Below are 25,843 nucleotides of genomic sequence, written 5' to 3'. Positions count from 1 at the left end.
GCTAGAATTGGACGCATGTCCGTAGGGATGCTGAAGTCTGTCAGTAGTCATGGTGTCAGCTTTGTCTTGCAAGAATCACGTTGTGTCTACGGGACAATAGGAAACATTCTTGGCCCAGCCTCTCCTCTCTAATGTTTGCTAAACATTTTTACCTGGGTGCAGTGGTGTGCTCTAGCTGGCTTAAATTAAATTCTCTACAGCCAAATTGTTAGAATCTCTCAGCTTCGTGTTCAGCAGTCAGTGATGTCATGTTGGAACAGTAGGTTGAAAGAAGCCACATGAATATTTACACCGTGGATATTGGCATGTGTTATAAATCAGGGATTCCCTCTCCTCCCCTGAACCCACCAAGAGCCAGTTGCTAAATGTTTACTACCACACCACTGCCTGGATGTTCCACCAGAAACTCGGCGTGTTTTATTACAAACTCACCGTCTCTCCTCCCCTCCTTTCCACCTTCAGCTCCTCCTCCTGCATCCTTCTTATTTCTCAGCAGAATTTAAACCCAAGCTTAAGTCTCCAGAGGCTTCTTTGATCTTTTCTTTTCCCTTTTGCCCCAATGTGAGACCCTCTTTCAAACTCTACATACAGGTTATACTTTCTCCTATCTTGTGTGCTCTCTCTCTCCTGTCAATGTCTACTGAATTGCCCTCAGATGGGTCCCTGCGGTGTCTTTTTCCTCTTGCAACCTCTAGTTGGGTCTTTGGAAACAGCTGCTAAATTCCCATGTAAGCTCCATCTCTTCCAGCCCATTTGACACACGCTCGTCAGCTGACTTTCCTGAGGTGTATTTTGTATTCTATCCCTTTTCTTCTCAGACTGCCAGTGAGTCCTTCCGGTCTCCCACATACGGTTCGTGCTTGGCATCCAGGAAGTCCACTGCATGAGCACAGCCTCCCTTTCTAGTGCCCGGGACTTCTGTTCCCTTCCTGATGCTCATGGGTCCCCAAATGGAACATATGCCATTTCAATCAAAAGTTGTCCAAAGAACGAGTTTACAGAAAAGGGGTTCCTTCCTCCTTACCTCAGTAAAACTTATTTTTGGCTTTTCTGTGTAACTCATACGAAGCCTCCTCCTTGACATCTTCCCTAACTACTGCTTCTCACTGCCCATCCTCTGTTCCAGAACCATCCCTCTTTGTCCTTGAACTCCTGTGTTAATACTATACTGCTTTTCATAACGCTCATCACTTCCCTCCTTTATTACCATTTGTTTTAGCACATTGCATAGTTTGGTGTAGGAATTCCGTCTTCTGCATCTTTGTCGCTTCTCTGAAGGTAAGCACAATGCCTTGCTCAGTAGAGATTTGTTGAAAGAATAAACAAAAGGGAAAGAAGGTTTATACTTAGGTAGAACGGGCTTTAGCTGCTAGAGGTAAAGGCAATAAAAGCACAGGAAGTGACAAATGACATAATAGGAATATTTCTGGAAGCCCCTGAAGAGTTTAACTTTTAAGTGGAACATTTTTATGTTATGTAATGTGTTTGAAGAGGATGTCACATGTGAGCTGAAATAGAATAGAATAATTCTACGATGTAACAGAAGGCAGAATCTGAATAAATGGGTGGAAGTTACAGAACACATTTTCATTTAATACATAAGAAAACTTCCTGAGAGAGAGAAGCTGCAATTGTCTACCACAGGCATGAGATTCCTAAAAAGCTACCGAGCCCCCGTCACAGACACCATGCAGATGTGTGACCATCTGTCAGGAGTATTATAAAAGGAATTCCTGCAGGGAAGAGATATTCCCCAAGGGCCTTTAAGACCCTGTGATTCTATAATTCTGTAACTGTTTATTGAGCTACCCAGCCTATTGTGGAGACTTTGAGCCCTCACTGTCCTAAACCATTGTGGGTTGCCGTAATCATTGCTATTAAGACTTTTACTATACAGTGGGAGCATTCAAAGATTTAGGGAAAAAAAAATCAATTAAACCTCTGCACACTCCCCACCCCCACTGCTGTATGCCCCCAACAAATGGCTTCAAAATTTCAGATCCTCTGCTTTGGGGAAAAATATTTCATCACTATAATTAGATCTCAAAATTAAGGTCTAGAAAATCTCCTGTATTTATCATTTTCTTCATAGGAGATAAGGGCAAATTCCTGCAGCGTTAAATTTCTACCTGATTAAAGCTCTGGCTTAGTTTTATTTCACATCAGTTGCCATGGGTCCCCAAGGGCGTGGACTGAGAAAGAGAGAGAATAGAATCTCATTCCCCAGAGGCTTTAATCTTGCCCTTTGTCTGGAGTCCTTCCTCACCTGGAAACACTGTTTGCAAATTGCATTCAATCCTGCCCCATCCTTTGCTGGACATTTGCATTGGAACCTTGGTTTTCCTTCCCTCAACTGCTGACCTACAAGTTAGCCTTGATTTTTACCTTCCCACCCCCGCTGTGTCTTGTATAAGCATAAAAACTTTTACAGTTTTCTTGTTCTTTTTTCTGGAATGTGGCTATTAGCAACTATAAGTGAGTAGAAGGACAATTTTTCCCCCACGTTCTTGACCTCATCCTGTCTGTTTTCTTTGTGACATTATTTTACCAATTACCTAACCCCTCTACCTCTGCAGTTTCAGCACCTTATCTTTAACCTTTTTTTTCCCTTTGGTGCAAAATATGTTCAAGTCTTTGTGATACGCTGTCTCTCTCCTGGGTTCCCTTCCTATTATATCATCTCTCCATTTCTCTCCTCTTCACCGACAACCTCCTGCAAGAATGGTCTTTACTCAATGCCTCACGGACTTCCCACTGCAGTACACTTTAGGATAATTTTTGTCCTCACCATTTCCATAGAACTATTCCTGCTAAGGCCACCACTGACCTCCTAGTCATCTAATCCAGTTTTCAAAACTTATTCCCCATGTTCTCCCCCCATGCTCCCTCCTCCTTAAAACTCTCTCAGGATATGTAGCCCCCTGATTCTCATTGTCATCTTAGTAGTCACTTTATATGTGCTTCACTGTATAAGCATCTATAAATAATGCATTCAGAAAACAGGTTTGCAGCATTTTCTCTAGACTAGGCACTGCAGCGGAGCTGGCAAAGATTGGTGAGCAACACCTGCCTACCCTGGAGCACAGTGGAGTGGACAGAGCGAGGGGTCACACACGGTGACAGTTGTGGGCTTGATAAGGCCATACAAGAATGCCAGGAGGATGGTCAAGAGCCACATCATCTAGTTTGGGGATCTCAGAAGCCTTCCCTGAGAAAGCTACTGAGCTGCATATTAAAGGAGGAGTAGATTTTAACCAGGAGAAGGGGGAGGAAGAACATTCCAGGTGAAAGGAACAGCATGTGCTATGGAAGACAGTGTATTGCGGAGAGCAAGGACTCAGCTTTGAATGCTGACTTTGCCACTTATTAACCAAGTGATGTTAAAAAAAATATGGCTTGACATCTTTGGGTGAGTGTTCTGGGGCCGTTTAGGCAATATTCCTCCCAGTTGCTTATAGGAAACAGGCCCCACATTCCATCTCTCTGGGGCGTATCTGAGGGTGCTCTCATCCTAGCAGGTGGCGGGGAGGCTGGTATGGAGGCAGTGGGCCTGCGGTGTTTACGATTTGGCTTTGGGGAATGTCTGGTCATTGAATCTCTTTTCTGGGATTTGAGGATGGCAGCGTGCCAACCCCATTGATGGGGTGGGAGTGGGCCTTTTGGGATGGGGAGCTCTCCGTTTAGGTCCGGTGGGCCGAGTTAGCATCTGAGAGCACCGAGTGTGAACAGACCCTTGCTTGTGCAGCAGTTGGATGTGAACGCTGGTTTATTGTGGAGCCAAAGGGAATGGCAGATGCTTGATGAAAGGCCCCCAGCATCTGAAAAAGTTCACCGCTGCACCGCATCCTCCAGGGGCAGCCGCCGCTGCCGCCCTTTTATTAATGCACGTAGCGGAGGATTTGTGCCTTTGCCTGTTTGTGGGACTTGGCAGCCGTCCACTGCCTAATGTGAAAAAGGCCTATGGAAGTCTCGGCCCCTTTGAAGCAGCGGGCTGGTGGTGGCTGCTGCGTGTGGCTGGGGTGTGGCCTCCAGATGCTGGATGCCTTCACTTTCATAAATTTTCCTCACTGCCACTCGTGGCTCTACATCCCCGTTACTGCCCTCTCTGGAGGCAGCCGCTGGCGACACAGGCAGACCTGTGCTGGCATCACTGGCTGCAAATGGCAAGATTTCACAGAGCACTGCAGTGGCTGGGGGTCCCAGAGAGTGGAGCGCAGGGGGATGGCACCCTAGAGAAGGGTAGAAAGAAGAAAATGACGTCCTGTTCCTGCACAGCCTCCATACTCTGAACATCAGCTGGGACAAAGATTGGGGTGGGGTGGGCGTGGGGGCTGCAGTTTCTGCCTTGCTTAGTCCTCTAGCCTTCATTTCCAATTCCATGCGTGGATGAATTTCTCACTTCCCTTTAGGGATTGGTGGTGGGTTACAATACAGATTTTCATTTATTTTTCATGAGGAACCTAAGGGGGAGATTAGACAAGGAAAGGAGGGTATAGAAAGAGAAAATAGTTTGCTCCAGATCACACAGTTGGGGTTCAACCCAGATGTGGTGACCTCTTACCTTGGGCCTCTTCCAGAAGATTGTGCTCTGAGCTTGGGACAACTGTGCAGGTTTGGGTTCCTCCCTCTAGGGCCCAGAGATGAGCAGGCTGCCCCAGGGGCAAAATTTAAGGAGGCACTTGCTCTCAAGTGCCAGCCCTGCACTTGCTGGAGCCCGAGAGCCAGTGTCCCCTTAAATGTTGCACCCAAGAGGACTCCTGGCCTGTTGCCCGGCCCAGTCCTGCCCTACTCCCCTCCCCCAGCTCCCCCACACACCCTGAAGGCCCCAGGTTAGAAGACAGGTTCTTTTTTCTTTCTGCATTCCCCACAGAGCCCAGCCCAGTGGGTTGCACACAGCAGACAGTCAATAAATGTTTGTTAAGTGGAATGGAACAATTTCAAAGATGGTGTGTATCTATGTTGGGGTAGAAATATGATGAAGTGGGCTCACCAGATAGGAGATATTAAGATTTTTCTGGTTATAGAGCCCCTTTCATTTCTGGAGGGTCTTTCTAAATGTGAATACTGCCTGGCTTTTGGGCTCACTGAGCGCTGGCTGAGTCCATATTTCGACAGAGTCATAAAATAATAGTGCTGTGGGGACCTCACCATTTTACAAACTAAGAGGCAGGCTTACCCCAAAACACGCTGAATATTGGCAACACACTGGCACCTGATTGTGCTACCACCTCCGGCTTGGTAGATGTGAGATACATATATTGGTCTCTGCTGCCAGTTCTGGACAGAGCTCCTAAAACCCTTGTAAATAGGGCACTGGGGAAATCTTTGGTTCTGTTATTTCTTTTTTGACCCCAGTTCCTAATATAGAGCTCCTAAGACCTTTGTGATTAATTTCCTGAACGGTAGGGACAACAGGCACAGAGCTCCTAAATCCCTTGAAATTTCCTGGGTGATAGGAACATCTTCTGCTCTAATGAGCTGATCTTGGTGGACTCCTGGATTGCCCCAGCCTCTGCGAAGGGAAGAGAGGCTGAAAGTTGAGTTGATCGCCAATGGCCAACGATGTAATCAACCATGCCTACCTAATGGAGCCTCCCAAACCCCCAAAAGGTCAGGGTTCAGAGAGCTTCTGGATTGCTAAGCATGTGGAGGTTCCTGGGAGGTGGATGGAAGCTGTGCTCCTCCCCCATACCTCACCCTGTGCATCTCTTCATCTGACTCTTCCTCCATATCCTTCTTATATCCTTCATAATAAACTGATAAACATACGTAAAGTGTTTTCCTGAGTTCTGTGAGGCATTTTGGCAAATTAATCAAACCCAAGAAGGGAGTCGTGGGAACCATGATTTATAGCTGCTCGGTCAGAAGCACAGGCCACACCCTGGGGCTTGGGACTGGCATCTGAAGTGGGGGACAATTCCTGTGGGACTGAGGCCCCTTACCTGTGGGATCTGACTCTGACTGCCGTCGAGAGTGTGAGAATTGAGTTAAATTGTAGGGCACCCAGCTGGCGTCCACTGGAGAACTGGATTTGGCTCACTGAAATCCCCATACATTTGGGCGTCCAGAAGCGTTCTTTTCTGAATGACCACGTGGGAGCAGGAAAAACAACTTGGTTTTTCCTCTCACAGTAGAGAATGTTTCTTTCCTGCTTAGGTGAAGGGTTCCACTTCTCTTGCACTTGAGGTTCTTTTTAAAAAGAAAACAATAGGTGAAGCTAGGTGCAGTGCACAGGTAAACTGAGATCTTACACACGAGATGGAAGGAGCTCCGCCTTCCTCCCAGCCCTGCCCTCCACGCCGGCGTGCCCGCAGGTGCTCCCCCTCCTTGGCAGGCACCAGGGTGGGCTCTTAGGATTACACAGGAGGTTAGTCCACCAGCCTTACAATTGTTTTACAGTGAGCGTGACAGTGATGAATTGAGCCTGATGTTAAGACAAAAGTGATGGATTTTCTGCCAACCAGCCATTTTTATGTTCTCTTTTATCAGCCAGCCTCCAAAAAAGTGAGTTATCTGATTTAGAAGCAAATACTGGCATAAGAATTACGTTTACTTTGTGCTCCCAAATCTCGGCCACTAGAGGGGGCTCGTGACCAGGCTTCCCTCTCCCTGGCGAGCTCCTGAGAGCATCTCTCAACTAGGTTTGCCTGGCTCTGCCAAGATCGAGCCCAAATTGAAGTAATGAGAAATTACCTCTAGACGAGTGACAATTCAGCAAATGTCTGTTAGTCATGGTCAGTTTTTTCCTCTGTGGAGCCATGTTTCCTATTTGAGCAAAGATAGCTCATCTGCCCAACAGGAGTATTTCTAACTGCATTGCTGGTTTTATAGTTTCTGGCTTTGGGCCCCTTAATATTGTAGCCCCTGGGTATGGAGGAAGCAGGATAATGGTACACACACCTTCCCCAGTGCTACGATGCAAGACAACTGTGGGCACGAGGACCGTGCATTCCACATATGGTCTGGTACACAGCCTTATCAAGGGAGAATATGTTTTAGATTTCAGACACGCGTGATGGTTGTTTGGTCATTGCTAAAAACATAACTCTACTAAAAGCAGGTACGTGGGACTTCTTTTAAAATTGGCATCCATGGAAAATCTTAAGAATTGCTATTCTTTTAAAGGAGATCTTTGTGTCCACAGATGCCTGCATTATTCCGTAAAAATAATCCATAGCTTTAGAAGAGGCTCAGAGGCTAATGATCATTTCTGGAACACCGTGTTCTGCCACGTGGGTAATGCCATTCACCTGCTGGGAAATGTTATGAGGATTTAAAAATCAATATTTTTCAGTTTCTGGAGACTGTCTAAATTAGGCAGAAATGTTGCAACAACGTGTAAGTGGGTAATGTAGATAAGACAGGAAAGGAGAGCAGGCAGTCAGAGAAGGGGCTTGCTGTGAATAATTAACAAAATGGTTTGGAGGGTTTTTTTCTGTTAATTTTTACTGTTGAATTTTCCTTCTTGTCAAGACAAACAGGGAGGAAAGGACATTGAAGGCAGGAAGATGAAAATGCAAGGCTGAGCAGGGGAGCTCAAGAGGATAATTGAAGAGCTCTCTTGGGCAGGAGCACACGGGCCAAGCCTGCATGACTGCAGATGTCAGACCTGAGAGTTAAGATTGGAAATTAGGAGGATTTGGGATGCTAGAAGAAAAAAAAATGTCATAAACAGCAGACCTGCCAAGCTTTTCTGCAAGGAGACTACCCCCTTGTCCTACAGGATCTTCAGGAAGAGGCTGTGTGACCGTCAGGGACTTTTTTGCTTTGTTTTTTTGATACTGAGAGGTTGACCACATGGCTATCAAATCTAAGATCCAGTGATTTGGAAACTCTATGCCTTTATGCAGGCTCCTTCCTTTGCCTGGAATTTCCTTTTCCTCATTCTCTAACCAGGCAATGTTCCATAACTCCTTCAAGCCCCAGCTCCTGTGTTGCACTGCTGGGAAATCTCTGGCCACCCCGCCACACCCCATAGAATTAGTCCTCTGTATCCCATTGCACTGGCTTCCTGCCCATGGTAGCCTTTACGTCATTTGGAGTTTGGTTCTTAGTATCTGCATAATCCTACCTTCTTAGGAGGAGTCCATCTGTGTTAGTCTCTGTGCCTTACTTAGTGCCTGGAACAAGCAGAGCTCCATGAATTCCTTCTTTTCCCTTAGGAGAGGGCTGAAGGTCTAACTTGGGTAGGGGGAGGAGGGGAGAACTTGTGAGGCTGGGCTGGAGATAAGTTTTGTATTTACAACCAGAAAAGCAGGCTAGGCTCCCATTCCCAGTGTTCTCCTGCCCTGCCTCCCCAGATCAAGTTCATGAAATGAACGAGCTAATAGAAATGCCTGGACTTGCTGTGCTGTCTTGACAACCCCAAGCAGCCACAGAACCTGGAATATTCTCACCACTATTTAAGCCAGAATGGACAATCGCCAGGGTGGTGCCAAGCTGTGGCTGGCCCAGGAAGGATCTGGAGGCAGCAGCAGAAACGCCCTGCTGGCCGGCCCAGAGCTTGCCCTTGCCCTTTCCTTAACAGCTCGGTAACTCAGCCTCACAGTTCCCATGACTGCATCTCTTGGCCCTGTCTTTATGCTGGAGTGGTGCTTTTCGTACCTGTTCAGTGGATGGATAACTGGGTGTGTGAAGGTGCTTATGTAGTATTGAGGGGAAGTGCATAATATCTGGATGAAATATTTTTTTTTAGGTATAATGTGACATGGACATGCCTTCTTATCTTGGCTATGACCTCTAGTTGTTTCCATGCAACTCAGATTAGGGAGATCAGGGCAGAATTTTATGGGTTAAAGTGTAAGTGGATTTTCTAGCAGTCTCATGGCAGCTCTCGCTCCCCTTTCCACTGACGCTCAGGCAGCACCAAGCCTAAGGGGCCTTCACTCACTTCTGCAAACTTCCCAGACATGTGGAGCAAGGAGAGCCATATGGCCACAATGTGGTTTTCTAGTTATCTTCCTCATGCTGCTGAGCTCTGCCCTGATTCTGCCATTGCTCTCAGGGAAGCTGACTTCCAGACTGACAGACATAGTCCAGCCAAAGACCCTTGCTGGTGGCAGAAAGGAGCTGGATATCTGGCTCTCGGATGGGGCTGGCCGCTGCCACTCGTGACTTGCCCTTCTGTTCGCTAGAAGCAGCGTGGAGAGTTCCCAGCAGTTAATACATCTGCCCTTCAAACCTGTGCCTGAGAAGCAGAGGCACTTGCCTCTGTCTGACAGGGGTGGCCCTTGTGCCAGAGAAAGCAGAGGGAAAATCACTTGGCTATGCTGTTGCTAGGAAGCACAGGCATGTTTGATGTTTTGATTTTAGCAGTATTGGAGGCTTGCCTTTTTAATAACATGAAGAGCTATAGGTTGTTCTTACAGTATCAAATATGTGCTTTATTGAAAATGAGTCATTAAAGCAGAATTCTCTCATCAAATCCTTTTTTTCACCAGTCATTAAATTTAACAAAAATTCCCTGGGAGACAGGAGAAGAGTACAAGAAGTACACAGTGAAAATGACAGCAGAAAGGTTCTTGCAGAAGCAGCTTGGTTCAGAGGTTGCTGTGGCCAACAGCCTCCAGGTCCAAGGCCATGTAAGGCAGTGGCCAGGGAGCAAGGACAAGGATGGAATCTGTGCTCTTCAAATGTCGGTGTCCAACTGTCCAACCCTGTGGAAGGTGAGCAAAGGTCCCTAGGCCACTCTCATCCTCTCTCTGGATGATTCACCAGATATTTACTGAGCTGCAGGTTCAAGGCACTGGGCTGGGGCTGAATGAGCCAGACACCATCCTTGCCCCACAACAAGGAGAGAGAAAGGTGATTATGCTTCAAAGGGTGGAGAGGACATGGGACCCAGTAGGTAGTGGCCAACTTTTCTCAGGGCAGTCCCAAGCACCACTGAGGAACTTGAGCTAAGTCTTAAAGAACAGCCATCAGATTTTTCCAGTTTAAAAGACAAGGAAGCACATTAAAGGCCAGAATAGCAAGATGGAAGGAAGCCTGAGGGCTGGTGAGATACTCTATGACTTGGTAAAAGAATTGATGGGGAAGAAAGGGATGAAATTAGAAAAGTAAGCTGAAGTATAAATTGCTAGGAACCTTGAATTTGATGCCATGAAGTCTGAACTTTCTCTGTAGGTGCCTAGTCAGAGACAGGAATGAGCTTGATCCTAATCTCACTACATCTATAAATCCCTCTGGAAGGACAAAATGGTTTTCCTAATGTTGATGGAGCTGAACTCTTGGCATTACCATCCAATAGAACTTTATGCATTGATGGAAATGTTCTAAATCAGTGCTGTCCAATATGGTAGCCAATAGCTGCATGTGGCCATTGAACATTTGAAATGTGGCTAGTGTGACTGAGGAAATGGATTTGTAATTTTAATTAATTGTAATTCACTTAAATTCCAATTTAAATAGCCATGTGTGGCTAATGGTTTCCAATTTAGAGCTCTGCAGGAGGCAGTGGGAATAGCTTTCTTGATTGGGGACGGAGGGGGCTGACAGCTCCCCAGCCGATGAACTGTGCTCAGCTGGATTCCAAGGAGGGAACTGACCGAAGGTGATCACACGGCTGTGCTGGGCTATGAGGAAGAGTGTTAAAACATGCCTTCAAGGAGTTATTGAAACACTGCACACACACACATAAAGAGATGAGAGACGGGAGACAGCTGGTGTTTGACAAAGCGCTGCCCAGCATGGCGCCAGCTCCCTGGGCCCTGGCAGCAGGTAGCTGTTAGTGTCCTCTTGCCTTATGGTGGCACTGAACAGCTGTGAGCCACACAGAGCAAGAGTTCTGCCTGCATCTCTTGGCTGCCAGGAAAGATGCCAGGAATGGAGCAGATGAATCAGAAAACCATTTCTAGATGCATTAATTAAAAGCTTCTGTGATGGAAAGTACACTGAAAGGAATTGCATAGGCCTGATCCCTTTGTTATTTTGTTAGCTCTGTTACAGTGGAAACCCAAAGAATTAGGCAGGTACTCTTCACCTCTAGAGCTTTCCTGGAAAAGCTCAGCTCAATGCAGCCTGTGTTTTCCCCCAGGAGCAATGGGAGGCTGTGTTTCTTGACCAACTCACCATCAAACAACGTAATTGTGACAGAATAATGTCATGAAAGCAGAGATACCAAAGCCATAAATCTCAGTAACTACTAAGAGTGATAAAATTCTGCTACTTATTCTATAAAATGAATATAAATATACACTATTGGTGCATACTGATTAAGGAAGGGACAACAATCTTCCATAAATTCATAAAAATTCAACTCCACTGTGTCATAAATTAGATTTTCCTCATATTGAATTATTAAGTGTGATAAACATGATTTTTTTCCCTGCATGCTTATTTTGTTAGAAAGCTTTCTCTTTTTTTGGGTGTATAATCTTATTTTTAAGCTATTTTTCTTTTTCTTTTTTTTTTTTTAGTATCAGACTATTATGGGAATACAGACATTTTGGTTACATGAATTGCTTTTATACAGCTTGAGTCAAAGTTATAAGTGTGTCCATCACCCATATAGTGTGCATTGTGCTCGTCAGGTGTGCATCTACCTATTTCCTCCTTCCCCCTCCCACCTGCTTGATTTCCATTGAATTTTACTACCATATGTGCACATGAGTGTTGATCTATAAGTTTCAATTTAGTAGCAAGTACATGTGGTTTTTGTTCTTCCATTCTTGTGATACTTCACTTAAAAGGATTGTTTCCAGTTCCACCCAGGTTGTTACAAAAGGTATTAGTTTACCATTTTCTTATGGCCGAGTAATACTCCGTTATATACCTGTACCGCATTTTATTGATCTACTCATATATAGATGGGTACTTGGGTTGTTTCCATACCTTTGCAGTTGTGAATTGTGCTGCTATAAACATTCGAATGCAAGTGTCTTTTTTATAGTGTATTTTTTTTTCCTTTGGGTAAATACCCAGTAGAGGGATTGCTGTATCAAATGGTAGGTCTGCTTTTAATTCTTTGAGGTATCCTTGTACTAGTTTCCACAGAGGTTGTACTAGTTTGCAGTCCCACCAATAGTGTATGAGTGTTCCTATCTCTCTGCAGCCGTGCCAGCATCTGTTGTTTTGGGACTTTTTGATAAAAGCTATTCTCACTAGAGTTAGATGATATCTCATTGTGGTTTTGATTTGGATTTCCCTGATGATTAGAGATGTTGAGCATTTTTTCATATGCTTATGAAAAAGCCATTAGTCTATCTTCTTTTAAAAAGCTTCTGTTCATATCTTTTGTCTACTTTTTAATGGGGCTGTTTGATGTTTTCTTGCTGATTTGCCTGAGTTCTTTGTAGATTCTGGTTATTAGCCCTTTATCAGATGTATTGCATGAAAATATTTTCTCCTATTCTGTAGGTTGTCTGTTTGCTCTATTGATTGTTTTCTTGGTTGTGCAGAAGCTTTTTAATTTAATAAGGCCCCCTTTATTTATTTTTGTTGTTGCTGTGATGGCCTTTGGGGTCTTCTTCATAAATTCCTTGCCTAGGTTGATCGATTATCTATAAATTTTTCCAACCTCCTCTTCCAGAATTCTTATAGTTTCATGCTTTAGATTTAAGTCTGTTATCCATGATGAATTAATTTTTGTGAGAGGTGAGAGGTGCGGATCCTGTTTCAGTCTTCTCCATGTGGCTATCTAATTTTCCCAGCACCATTTATTGAATAGAGATTCTTTTGCCTCCATATATGATAAACGTGAATTTAACAGTTGAATAACAATGGTTTTGCCCCTCCCTGAAACTGAAAGTGCATTTGAAGATACTTTTATTTTTCTCTTAATGAATTACTTGGTAACCAGCAGAAGCATGCATAATTATTCCTTTATCTGTTCCATCCACGGCATCATAGAGCAATGAAGTGAAAGTGGAGGGCAACACACAGAGAATCAGATCAAAGTCTCTATCAGGAGGCCACCAATACACAGATTGGGAAAACGTTAGATTGGGAGAAATGTTTATTAACGAAGACCTATAAATGGAAGCTCTAATTTTCTCCTATTCTTTATTTCTTATTTTCCCACAACAGTTCTTAAATTTTGATTTAAATATTAATATATTCCATTTTCTTTTTTATTGTTTTTAAAGTAAACTGTGATGTTTACCTTTTTAGAAAAGTGATATGTGTTCATTGTAGAAAATACAGATCAGAAAATTAAAGAGAGACATAATTCCACTACTCAGAGTTGACCATTGTGAATAGTTGGGCATATCTGTTTTCAGTTACTCTTGTTTTCAGTGTGTGATTACACAATACTGAAACACAGTTATGTTTTCCTGCTTTTTTTCGGTTAATTCCTCCTGGACAATTCCCCATATTTTAAAATACACTTCCAAAACATCATTGCAATGGCTGTAGAGTATTTCATCATAGACGTCACCTAAATTTATTTAACTGGGCCTCTATTATAGGGAATTTAGGTTATTTCCCTTTTAAAAAAAATTTAAATAGTCTTGGGATGGAAACTTCTATATTTGAAGTCTTTGTCCACATGAATTCCTATTTCCTTAGGTGTGAAATTTCTATGAAAGGATAAGAACCTTTCTTGGGGCTATTCATAATATTTCCAAATTGCTCTCTAAAAAGATCTTCTAATGTAGTTGCTGTGAATATGAGTTTTGAGATAAAAACAAACAAACAAACAAACAAACAAAGAAACCTGATATATAGCTCTGGTTCTGTAGCTCTGGTTCTGTAGTTCTGGTTCTGTCATTAGCTACATGGCCTTGAGCAAGTTAACTGAACACCTCCAAGCTCTAGCTTCCCAATCTGCTAAGTGGAGTGGTAACAGTATCTCCCTGTATCCCATTGCCAATCATGTGAAACACTTCACATAGCCACTGGCTCAACGTAAGAGCTGACAGGTTACACATCTGCCAGCAGAGTACAGGGATGTCTACTTCTCTCTTCTCTTACAAATCCTGGTCACTATTTTGTGTAAAAATCATCAACTTGATGAGTGGAAAACATCTTAGAATTCTAACATCTGTGACAAAACACATCTTGCAAGTCTATAAAAATATGTAAAATATTTCAAAAATATTTCAAGGAAAGTACTGGCTTTGACAAACATTGTTCTCTCAAATGTTGCTCATGAGCACTAAGTCATAGAAAAAGCTGAAATATTCCTTAGTTTTGCAGTGCAGGCATATTGTCAATTGTGTTTGCGGGTCAGAAGGGTCTGTTGGTGAGGTGGATGGAGTGTTTGTATGTGGTGATTATTAAACATGTACTTTAAAATATTTTCTTTCAATGAATTGGGTTTTGTGGTCCATAATTTATTTTAAATTGCATAAATAGCTTAATACAACCATGAGTAGAAATCAAGAGAAAAGAAAGAAAATATCCATTAACAATCCTTTTACCCAAACAAATTTAATTTTATTTGTTTATTGTCCATGCAATTTTGTATAATAGAATTATAAGAGACATTCTTTCCAATGGGAGGACATATTTCCTCACATTGAGACTAGTTTTTTCCATTTAAGTCCTGTCATTTTTCCAGGTCCATTATGTGCCATTCCATCATCACAGCAGTGGGAACTGTGTACACAGGAGAGATTCATCCCCATGGGCTGGAGGGAGGGAGGGTGGGAGACAAATTCTGTCGGGGAAGTGAAGTAGGAATGGGACTAGAGGTTAGAACCTGCCTCTTTGGGGCAGCCAAAAATGTCACTGTGAAGTCTGAGCATGAATATGATGAGTGTGGTTTATTCTCAAGTGAAAACTGAGACAATAAGGAAACGGCATTGACGGGGGTTCATACTTGGACATTTAGAGTCCCATTTTAAGGACAAGCTCCATTTAGCTTTTCTTTGGAAGTCCGGAGACTCCAACCAATGTAAAGACAATGCTATGTGTTTAGTGCCTTTGCTAGTGAATATGGTTTCACAGGATTTCTATAACGGAAGTGAGGGAAAGTATTCAGGAATACAGCCTTAGTTATTACAGAGAGGAAAAAGGTCAGTTTTTCTCTCCTGGTTATTGTGTCTTAAATATTGCTCATCAAATACTCTCAGTGGATGAAATGAAAGGAGGCTTTTTAGGTTTCAGACTGTTCCTCTGTTGTCCCTGTTAATTCCAATTTCCCAAAGCTGTGCCCTTGGGCGTTGGGCAATAATAAATTTGCAGGTACACCGTGAGTCTATTGATCCTTTAATATGGTTTTGGCATTTAATTCTTGTTCAGAGCAGGCTCTGTGCCAACTTCCACCCAGGGCTACCTGACTGCTCTGCACAATCAGGTGTGTATACAGCCCACACCAAGAGAAAACGACTTCATAAACATTGGATGGCTGTATCCTGATCACTTTTCAAGATCATCTATGTAACTTGTAATCTTGAATATTATTTTTCCTGTGTTCAGCCTTGAATTCGATTCTGGGAGGAAAGGGGTTTGCTGAACAAGAATATGAAAGATATCAGGGCAGTTAAGTGTTATAAATCTTGGGGCCCTATGGCATAAATGTTAACTCAAAATTGTTAGGCAGTAAATCTGCTGGAAGATGAAGATGAGGACAGCAGTATGATGTGATAAGAACGCTATTTTCAAAGTTAGGTGATATAATTTAATTTGCTCTTTTGCCACTTATAAGTGCTTATAAGTCATTTGTAAAATGATCCCTTCATTTATAAAACAAGGGACTGTACTATGTCTTCTTTGCCATCCAGTGGCAGACTGCACATGAAAGTACTCTGTAAACTATAATATTATGTCTTTGTGGTCAACATGTTTGAAAATTTGTTTGCATTTAAATACATTTCAGTTCAATTTATATGCACGTTCATCATTTCCATATTTAGACTTAAGCTACAGAAACCTTGGTTTAATCCTCTTTATCTTTTAGTCTAATTAGGGGCCTAAAGTGTTTACTTTATTTGGAATTTGTCACCTCTCAGTCTAAAGAATGAAGATTCAGTGTTCCTAAAAACTAGGGTTCTAAGATATTACAAAAGTGAATTTAATTGTACACCTTCAGAAAGCCAAACCTAGGGAATGGCTGTTGCTTTGGATGGTGGAGATTATAGAACATTTCTACCATTGCAGCAAGTTTCTGTTGGATAGTCCTGCTCTAGAAGAAAGGAAACCTAATGTCACATTGTTCAGAGGTATGCGGCACTTAGGTTTCATACAGAATTTTTATACAGATTTTAGGTTTCCAACCTAAAATAGCAAATTTTAATGGCCAGCATCCCCCATCTACCCACCTAACCCTTTCTGAAGTTACTTTTACGATGTTTGATGATCTGATATTCTCAAATGTTTGTATCTCTCTGTTGGGTCCCCTAGGTCCTGTGTGACAGACATGTGTGAATGTCCAGTCCATAAAAACTGTTACTGTGAATCGTTTCTGGCATATACCCGGGCCTGCCAGAGAGAGGGCATCAAAGTCCACTGGGAGCCCCAGCAGAATTGTGCAGGTAAGAAAATCCTGCTGGATCCATCAGTTTACTGCAGTGCCTGCCACAGATGGCAGTAGAGGAGACTTGGGCATGTTGCTGTGAGTGGCCTCCCTTGCCAAACGAAAATCCCATTGGTGGCCCACCTGGATTGTAACTTGATAAAACACAGGAGCTTCTGCTGGGCAATGTTGATAGCACTTAAGAGAAATGCTTTGTGACAAGCACATTGAAAAAATATGAGGATTCCCACTATTGCAAAATCCTCTCAACCTCAAGCTACCAGCTGGACGTACTTAGCTCACGGACAGTCATAGCTGTGGCTTAGGTTATATGTGGAGCAAAGGAGATTCAGGACCATCACAGTGATTTAAGATCTTCAGGATAAACATGATAAGTTGTTTTTTTTAGAGAATGTTATACAAACCCTAGCAGAATGTTCTTTTCCTTCTGAAAGATAGATTTCTATAATAGCTGTTATTAGCTCTTTTGGCCTCAGGCAAGTTAATTAGCTTATTTGATGTCTGTAAAATAGACTCCTTTGTTCATCCAAGAAGTATTTATTACAAAGTGGCTAAGTGCTGGGCATTGTGCTGGCCACTGCGGATACTTTGGTGAGTATAAGAGATGAGGCCCCTGTCATTGAGGTACCAGCTGTCTAGTGGGAGGACCAGACAAAAATAGTAACTCTACAATAAATACTTGCAAATTATGGTAAAGTATGAAGAATGAAACAACCAGGGTGGGGTGATGGAAAACAATTGGAGAGGGGGTGGGATGCTACTTATATGGGGTGGAGAGGGACGGCTTCTCTGTGGAGATGATATTTCAGCCTAGCCCTGAAGGATGGAAGGGCAAGCATTCTATGCAGAAGAAATATGTTTGACGGCCATAGCTTGGAAAAAATTTAGCATGCTCTCAAACTGGAAGGAAGCCAGTGTGGCTGAGCCTGGTGGATGAGGGGAGACAGGCACAGGATGAGGGTGAGGGAGGATCAGGAGCTGGATGTGCAGGGCTTGGCAGGTCTGGAAAGAAATCTAGCTTTTATTCCAAGAGAAGTGGGAGCCACTGATGGATTTTAAGCAAGCTTCTTTCTGCTTTTCAGAGAGGTACAAATAGATTGGAGGGTGACAAGATTGAAAGCCAGTGACCAGGCAGGAGACTATGGCAATAGTCTTGGTGAAAGCCTGATGGTGGCTTGGATTAAGATAGTGGCAGTGCATCTGGAGAGAAGGGAAGAGAGTTCGAGATTTGGGAATTTGGAGATTTTACAATAATACCTGCTATGCAGAGTTACAAGCGTGAATGATATCTACGTGAAGCATCTCAAAGAGTGTCCAGCTCATAGAAGATGTTCAGTCAGTGGTAGCTGCTGCTGTTGTATTCATATTTGAACGTGAGATGACTGAATGTTTGTCATCTAGTTCAAGGACTGGCAAACTTTTCCCTTTGAAGGGCCAGATGTGGCTGGAATAAAGAGACTGGAGCTTTCAGCAGTCTGCACTGGGCCCCATAGCCTCAGCTCAGACCTCAGAAAAGAAGGCAGTTCATGCCATTGCTAGTGCCAGAGTGTCTCCATCAGTGAAGGACAGCAGTGCAGCCATCTGGCCAAAAGCAGGGTCAAGAATTGCCCTGAAGCTGTGATTGCAATGCACAGATATCTGGTTCACCTAGACCAGTGGGTCATAACCTGGATGGGCGTTGGAATCACCCTGGGAGCTTAAAAAAATAAACCATGAACCTATGCTTGGGCCCCACGCCCAGATATCCTGCTGTGATTGGCCTTGTGTACTTTTTAAAGCTTCCCAGGTGATTCCAACCTACCAGAGTTGAAACCACTGAGTTAGTTTATGTGTTTACGTGCATGGCTCTTGGGGAGCAGGATGATGGGTATTCGGGGAGTTCTGAAGTTTCCTCAGCTGCTCCTTGGTACGGTCACCAGTCTGTGTCTTTCAAAAAGCTCCAAAGCCTTTGACCTTCCTCTGACTTCCCTTTTGGTTTTGCTCTCTCTTCTGCAAACCCAAGTCCAATCTTTCCATCAGAATTCACTTTCCACAGCGAGAATACCTCTGTATTAATGCTGCCTTTCTCTGAGGGTATTGATTTGATAAAAACAATTCATATTAAAATATGGCTGAGGCTGCTGAAAGTTGAGGCAGGTGGCCAACCTCTGACCTAATGCATTAGTGCTGGGTAGAATATGTGATGTTTTTGAGGGATTGATTGGGCCCTTCCAGCCTGCTAGCCCACTTTATTTAATTTTGATTCCTCCTTCTTTTGAATCTGCTAGAAAATGAATACAAAAAATGGAGTCAAGCACCCATCCATCCACCCACCCATCCTGGTTAATGCAGGGGTCCAGCAGAGTTCTGTTAATTTCATTAGCTGTGGTGGTGCTGTGGTTAGGGTCATATTAGACAGGATATATGAACCTTCTCTTCCTGGCCCAGAGCTATGCTTAGCACCATTTTAGCACACGTTGCATTTGAGGACTTCACATTTCATTCACATCAGCATCTGCACTTCAGGGACTGAGTCCCTGGAGCTAAAATTATTTTTCTAATGGAAAAAGAATATGGGTCCTGAAAGGTTCCATTTACCTCTTAAAATTAGTGGAGCCATTTGGGTAAAGGATAGCTCCATCAGTGTGCAGCTGGAGGGGAACATTTTGTACACATGCACACACACACACGCACACACACACAGGCTCACATTATGGGCTTCCACAGACTGACAGTTGTTACATGGAGAAATAAATTTACAGACATATGTAGCATCTCTCTCAGTAGATTCATTTTAGAGTCATCTAGAATATTGAAGACTATGAGAATATTCTTTACTTGTTTTTAGCTTCGATGTCCTTTGACTCATGATAACACTGAAGGCCACATAAGACAGCGAAGAGAAATCTTGCAGAGTAAAAAGCTAGGAAGTTGAACAAATAAGAAACCAGCCAAGCAAGAAACTGAACAAACAAGTGACATTTTAGAGGCTAGCCTGGATTTTAACACTGTCACGACTACTGACACAGTACATGCCCACTCACTGCGGCAAGAAGGACTAATGGAACTCGAATTTAGCACAAGAATTATTAAAATGTAATACGCTAAGGGCTATATTAAAGGTATTAAAAATTTAATAGCATTTATATTACTATTCATGATTTTCTAAGCACTTCCTTTTCCCCGAGGACTATACTAGCATTTTATATTTAATCTTATTTAATGCCCATAATAATGTATATGGTAACATTACAACACCCACATTTTATTGATGAGGACATCAAGGCTTAAAATAGCTAGGTAATTTGCTGAAAGTCACAGAGCTAGGAAGTGAGGAAGCTGGGTGTTGAACCCAGGTCAATTTTCGTATGTTATCACCCCATCCTTAATCATTATGAGAACACAGAGAAGCAAGATCATTACAGAAAATGAACCCAAATACATATTTATTTATGTAGTTATGTAAGCATCAGCTAATTCATCCAAATATTTATCTAGATCTTTACTAACCTTAGTGACTTTCCAATTTCTGTTTGTTCCCTGTCACTAGTAGTTGTGATTAATACTTGATACCTTCTGAGTCTGTAAAGTTATGATCTTGTCTGCTGTTCATTCCATTGCTGTCCTTAGCAGAGTGTCTGCCACCTGCCTATAGTTGACACTAATTGCACATTGAGGAATACATTTTACAAGAGGAAAAGGCCCTGGAAACGCAGGTGTTCATGTCTTCCTGCAGCACAATGGATGGTCTACTGGGTTATGCCAGTTTTCTGGTTCTTGTTTGGCTCTACAAACTCCAGGTGATTCTAGCTCCTTCCCTGCAGCAACTCTGCCCTAATTATATACACTGAGCCTTTCGTTGGCTGACTGGATGCCTCCTGTAAAAGTTCAAGAGATAAAGTTATCTTCTGTGACTTTTAGCACCCAGCAGGAGCACATGATGGCTGAGCTCCAGAAGGCACAGAGCCATGTGTATTGAATGTGTCAATAAAGCCAGCACGTGCCTTTAGGTGTTACTTGTAGCTGTTTGAACGCCCCCTTGAGAATAAATGTACTGGCACCCTCACCATTTGGGCAGTTTCCTGTTGTTGTTGTTTAACCAAATGACGCCATTTTACATGCATATGTGCAAATCAAATCATATTTATGCTTTTAAAAATTATATTTTGCCTTTTATAAGTTTGAAAAAACAGTTGGGTTCGCAGAGGGTAAATGGGGGCTCGAGTCGGTATTAACTTTCTATGATCATTTAAAAGCTGTGCCAAATTGAAGGCAAATCTAATGTCACTCCCCGGTTTAAAACTCTTCCAAGGCTTCCCTTTGCCAAGGCTTCTGGGGTAGTTTGTGGTCTCTGGCCTCTGCCTACTTCTCTGCCTTTATCTCCTACCACTCTGCCTCCTCAAATTCCGTTATTCTGTTCATCCACCAAACCAAGGGTCCACCCTTCCCTGATTGAGCCACAGCCCTTTGCTCTTGTCCACACCCTGCTTTTGCTCCTGCTGCTCTCTCTGCCTGGGAAGCTCTTCCTGCTGTGATCTGTCTGACAAGTTTCTACTCACCTTTTAAGACTTAAGTGGGATTCCTTCTCTGAAGTCTGCCTCGATCCCTACCCAGCTCTCAATGTTGGGTTAATGTCTCTCTCTTTTGTTCGTCCACAGTGCTGTGTCCTCACTAATATGGCACATCCTACATTTTATTAACAATCTGTTAACAGGTTAGCTTCATGTGTTTGGTTATAAGCCCAGTCAGTCTCCTATACCTGGAGGTGCAAGGTGATATCTGATTCACATTTGATTCTCCAGGCTTAAGAGAATGCCCGACACATTGGATACTCAATAGATATTTACTGATTTAATTCGAATTAAAATGGAGTTGGTATCTATATGGTGGAGAATACAGAGAGAAAGGTCTTTTTTTGCCATGGTAGTTCTTCATTTTTGCGCAGTCTACTTTCTACCTGTAGGCTGTGAGGGACATATCAGTGCTTCATAGTGGCAAGGTAAGATGTCACAGAAGTTAAATGGTAGAGCTGGAATAAAGAATTGAGGGGTCAGAAAGAGGAGAAGACATGGGAGAGTCCGTGGCTATGAGAGAGTCAGGGAAGAAGAAAGAACACAGTGGCAAAGAGGATTCTGCTGAGAAGTTTTCATACTAGAAGGAATCCTTGTAAGATGTGAGGGGAGAAAAGCCACCAGAGGGTAGATCGAGTTGAAGAGGCATTCTGGAAGCTCTGCAGAGTGGAAAATGAACTCAAGACTAGCCGAATGGAACCCACGCTGGGAAATGGAATGGTGGAGATTGAATGTCATTAAGATGAAATCATCATCCAACAGGCATTCATGGGGTTGCTCCTGGGTGCTTGGCCCTGTGCCAGAACCTTAGGTTATGCAAGATGAGGACCCTGCCCTCAGGAGCCCAGTCCCCAGCAGTTCCCTCCTTCACCTGGGCGTTCTGGTTATAGTGACCCTGGCCCTGCTGCAGACTCAGATCAAAAATCTGTGGGGATGGGGCTGAGGAACAAATACCTTTTAAAAGAGCCTCAAGGGACTCACAGGAGCATCTCTGATTAACAACTATAGCTGTTTGTAACTGGGCGAGTAAAGCAAATAAACAAGTAGCTATAACATGAAAAGTGCCCTGGGATGCAGAAGAGGGAAGGGCGTCCTGGGGACATGCAGGACCCTACTTGAAGAAGGTTAACACTTGAATTAAGATAGAAAATGATTAGATTGGGCAAAGAATCACAGCTAATGATAGCAGGTGTCAGAGCTCTCTGATTGGAAGTCAGCCTAAAACTGTAGTAATTGAGGAAAGAAAAGAAAATAATTTCAGGGGAAGAGTCTAGGAGGTAATTGGAACATTTGCTGACAGAAAGTAGGCAAAGAAACTCGAGAGAGAGAGAGAGAGAGAGAGAGAGAGAGAAGGTGTTCTCAAAGAGTCAGCGGAAGAAGCAGGAGAGGTCTGTGTCGTTAGATAAAATGGACAAAAAGGCCAAATATTTTGCAGAGTGCTCTTGGGAAAACAGGAGTTGCCAGTATGTCAGAGGATATGGTCACGAGTGAAAACTTTGGAGGGAACCTCATCAGTCAAGTGGTGGGTGAGGAAGATGAGTGGTCAATGTTAATGAATTGCAAAAGGATAGGGTAAACTGACTGTAAGTTTTTCCATAAAGTTTGGAGGCGAAAGGAAGAAGAAATAAGTCTGACAGTTTAGGGAATCATTTTTGTTAAACAGAGAGGGAAAAGATGAATGTGTAAGGAGAAGGACAAATAATAGGGCAAGTTCCTGGAGGAAATGGGGCAGGAAGAAAGTGGCAAATCCAGGCTTGGTGCAAATGAGGGGGTGGGGAGGTGAGTGGCAGGTGCTCTAGCAGAGGACCTAAATCCAACACTGGAAGAGGATGCAGCATGGGGCAAGCGCTCCGGCAGGGTTTAAGGGAGAAGTGGTGGGAAACAGCAGGAGCTTCCATCGTGTGCCTACGTCCGCTTTGGAAATATTAGTTGCCCTCTCATTTGCTAAAAAGAAATGAGTCTCTGCAGTGACTGAAGCCTGAACGTGACAGCAGTTTACAGGACCAAATCTCAATCCTCACCTCCTATTAGAATCACCAGTCGCAGGGTGGGGTGGGGGAGGGCGAGTGGATTTTTGTTTTTTTAATTCCTGATATCCTGGCCCAGACTTCAGAGGTTCTAATTTAATTGGTCTGGGATGGGGTCCAGGTGATCCTCACTTCCAGCTGCGGCCACCATTGGTCTACAGAAGCATAACACACACGGATACAATTATTGTGTGTGAGTCTGATACTCATTAGGCACATACAATGTATAGGGTATTCTGTTAGTGTCTGAGAAGAGAAAAAGAGAAGAACTTTGAAGGGATCAGTGAAAAGTCAAAAAATTATCAGAGAAGTGTAAGTTGAGAGATGTAAAGGAAGGGTTATATCCATCCACCCACCCACTCATTCCTCTCTGTATCCATCCAGTCTCCCAGTAGTCCTCGAGTGCCCACTACATGTTAAGCACCAAGCCACTGCTGGAAATAAAGAAACAAAAGCTTTCCCCTCTAGTAGCCTGTATTTTAATGGGTGTTTTTGTGGAGGAAGTGAGGGAGAGGGAGAGGGAGGGAAGGGATGAAACTGATGATTACAATTTCATGTTGTAAACTCAGGGATGGAGCTTGGCAGCAGGTGGTCTGAGTCATCCCATCTTCCACTTTTTTCAACTAAATTCCCCACCGTTTCTCCCACCCCTCCCCTGTGGACGGGCTGTCCTTTTTCTCATTTGTTTTTAGCCAGTGTAATGAGTGAGGAGCTTCATAGAATTTATTTTATGGTTCTTATTAACTTAATGTTAGTTAAGTATGGTCAAACACCTACCTTCTGTGATAATTCTAAATACATAATTTGAAACACTCAAAGTCATGCCCATTTGCTCGAAAACCAATTCTATTTTTTAAGCTTTACAATTGCGTGGCTCTTGGCTGGTTCTTATTCTGCAAACAGGATAAACAACAACAGAAGCATTTAAGCCGATGATGACCTTCCATTGTCAGTACTTTTGTTTGGAGCAACTTCACATGAAGGTTGGGATGTGTTACTGGTGTTCTTGGAGAGTCGCTGCCCTAAATTTCTACATGTGTCAACATTCTTATTCATGAGAATGAGGGGTGCCCCCTTTGATTGTCACTGGAAGTACTCAGATGGAAAAGTCTGTGTGTCACAAAATGTCCAGAATGTTTGCATTATTTTTTCTGAAAAACCTATACATGAGTTTTTAGGATCTCTCAGAATACTGTCAAAATCATTTTAGCTCTAAGTCAACAAAGACACTGAAGTGGCAATGATGTGGTGATGTCACCATTTTTATATTCTCTGGCCCAGGTGGCAGCTGCCCCCCCTGCATTTGCACATCTGATTTTTCTCTATTTGGAGCTACGCTATTCTTGCTCTAACTTGCCTAAAATTGATTAGTTTAACGTATGATCACACTGATTGAAATATGTCACAGATTTCTAGTATCCTTGGGAGTTTTCTCATCTGTGTGTGTAATTCCATGTATTTAAATATTGATGTAGTTGCACAAAATATTCCTATTCATCACAGCTCAATAGCTAGAAGGACTACTTGAAGCTAATTTTTTATACTATTTGCAATAACTAAATAACCTTAAAGATTTTCTTATAGCCTTATGAATTTATAGTTTTTCTTATCTAAGAATGAACATCTTGGTTTCTAATTTTTTTTTATTTTGAAGCACAGTGGGCCAGCAGGTAGATCTTTGGATTCTTTTTTTATAGATGTAGGTGATCTCCAGCATGTGTGAGGAATGCTGGGTATCTGTGCTTCGCTGGTTAAAAGGCAAATCTGAGCCTGTGATGTGCAGAGGTCTATGCAATGACACGAGCCTGCAGGAATGGTAACAGGCTGAGGGCAAAGTAACGGGGCCTTTCTCCACGTCACACCTGTGTCTCCTCCTCTTTTTCAGCCACCCAGTGTAAGCACGGTGCTGTGTATGATACCTGTGGCCCTGGATGTGTCAAGACCTGTGACAACTGGAATGAGATTGGTCCATGCAATAAGCCGTGCGTTGCAGGTTGCCACTGTCCAGCAAACTTGGTCCTTCACAAGGGAAGGTGCATCAAGCCAGTCCTTTGTCCTCAGCGGTGACCTTTGTTCCGGTTCTTAAGACTTTGCAACCTGGTGTCCCTGACACCGAAGTGGAAGAGCCAATGAAGGACTGCAGTATTTGTGTACCTGATCCTGCAAATACACACACACAGAGTATATATGTGTATATATATATAGATATATAGATATATTCAAAAACATTTCATCATTTATATAAACTATAGGTGGATTATTATATGTATATTTTTTGCTATACAACATGTATTATTTCTGGGATCCTAATCTATAAGCCATTGGATACATTGTATAAATACACCAGGTGTTTTTAATTTAATAAGGCAGCATGTAGACATATTGGATGGCTTTAATGTCATATACATTTGTCATTTTAAGGAAATTTTCTAAGAACTCTCAATTGCCTGCCTGCATTAATTTTAGCTTTGACTCAGGATTTGTAATTGAGTGGGAAATATGTTCCTCTGGAGAAGAGCACATTTATCTAGGGGCATCTCATATTTCCAAAGTAGGAATGTGTACCTGAGAGATGGCAGGAGCTTGGTGACCAACCCTAATGGTACATGGAAAGCAAGGGAGAGGCTGTCAGACTCTACTGGGTCCTGGCTTGATATTACTTCCAAAACTTATTGAGTAGTTGCCAAGAACTATATATTTGTCACTAGGACATAACCAAAGAATCAAGTGATTTCTTGCCATCTTCACATATTCTCTGAGTCTCCTCATTATATAAGTGTGTGTGATGGATGTGACCATTTATATGTCATGCATCCAGAGTCAGGCGTGTCTGGATGACATGTTAA

At 43.0% G+C, this 25,843-nt stretch overlaps 1 protein-coding gene across 2 annotated transcripts in view; it reads left to right on the top strand.

Moving 5' to 3' along the window:
- Positions 1-25,064, top strand: part of BMPER (BMP binding endothelial regulator) — a 243,184-nt gene extending 218,120 nt beyond the window's left edge. For both annotated transcript variants that reach the window (XM_069462240.1, XM_069462239.1), the window contains 2 exons: positions 16,288-16,418; positions 24,883-25,064. In XM_069462240.1, the coding sequence (XP_069318341.1) occupies positions 16,288-16,418; positions 24,883-25,064 (313 nt within the window). The remainder of the gene's footprint in view (positions 1-16,287; positions 16,419-24,882) is intronic.
- Positions 25,065-25,843: the final 779 nt, after the last annotated feature.

The sequence above is a fragment of the Eulemur rufifrons genome, chromosome 29, assembly GCF_041146395.1.
Source record: "Eulemur rufifrons isolate Redbay chromosome 29, OSU_ERuf_1, whole genome shotgun sequence".
Classification (NCBI taxonomy): domain Eukaryota; kingdom Metazoa; phylum Chordata; class Mammalia; order Primates; family Lemuridae; genus Eulemur; species Eulemur rufifrons.
The sequence above is the reverse complement of the archived record's forward strand: the minus strand, read 5'-3'. Positions and strand labels throughout refer to the sequence as shown.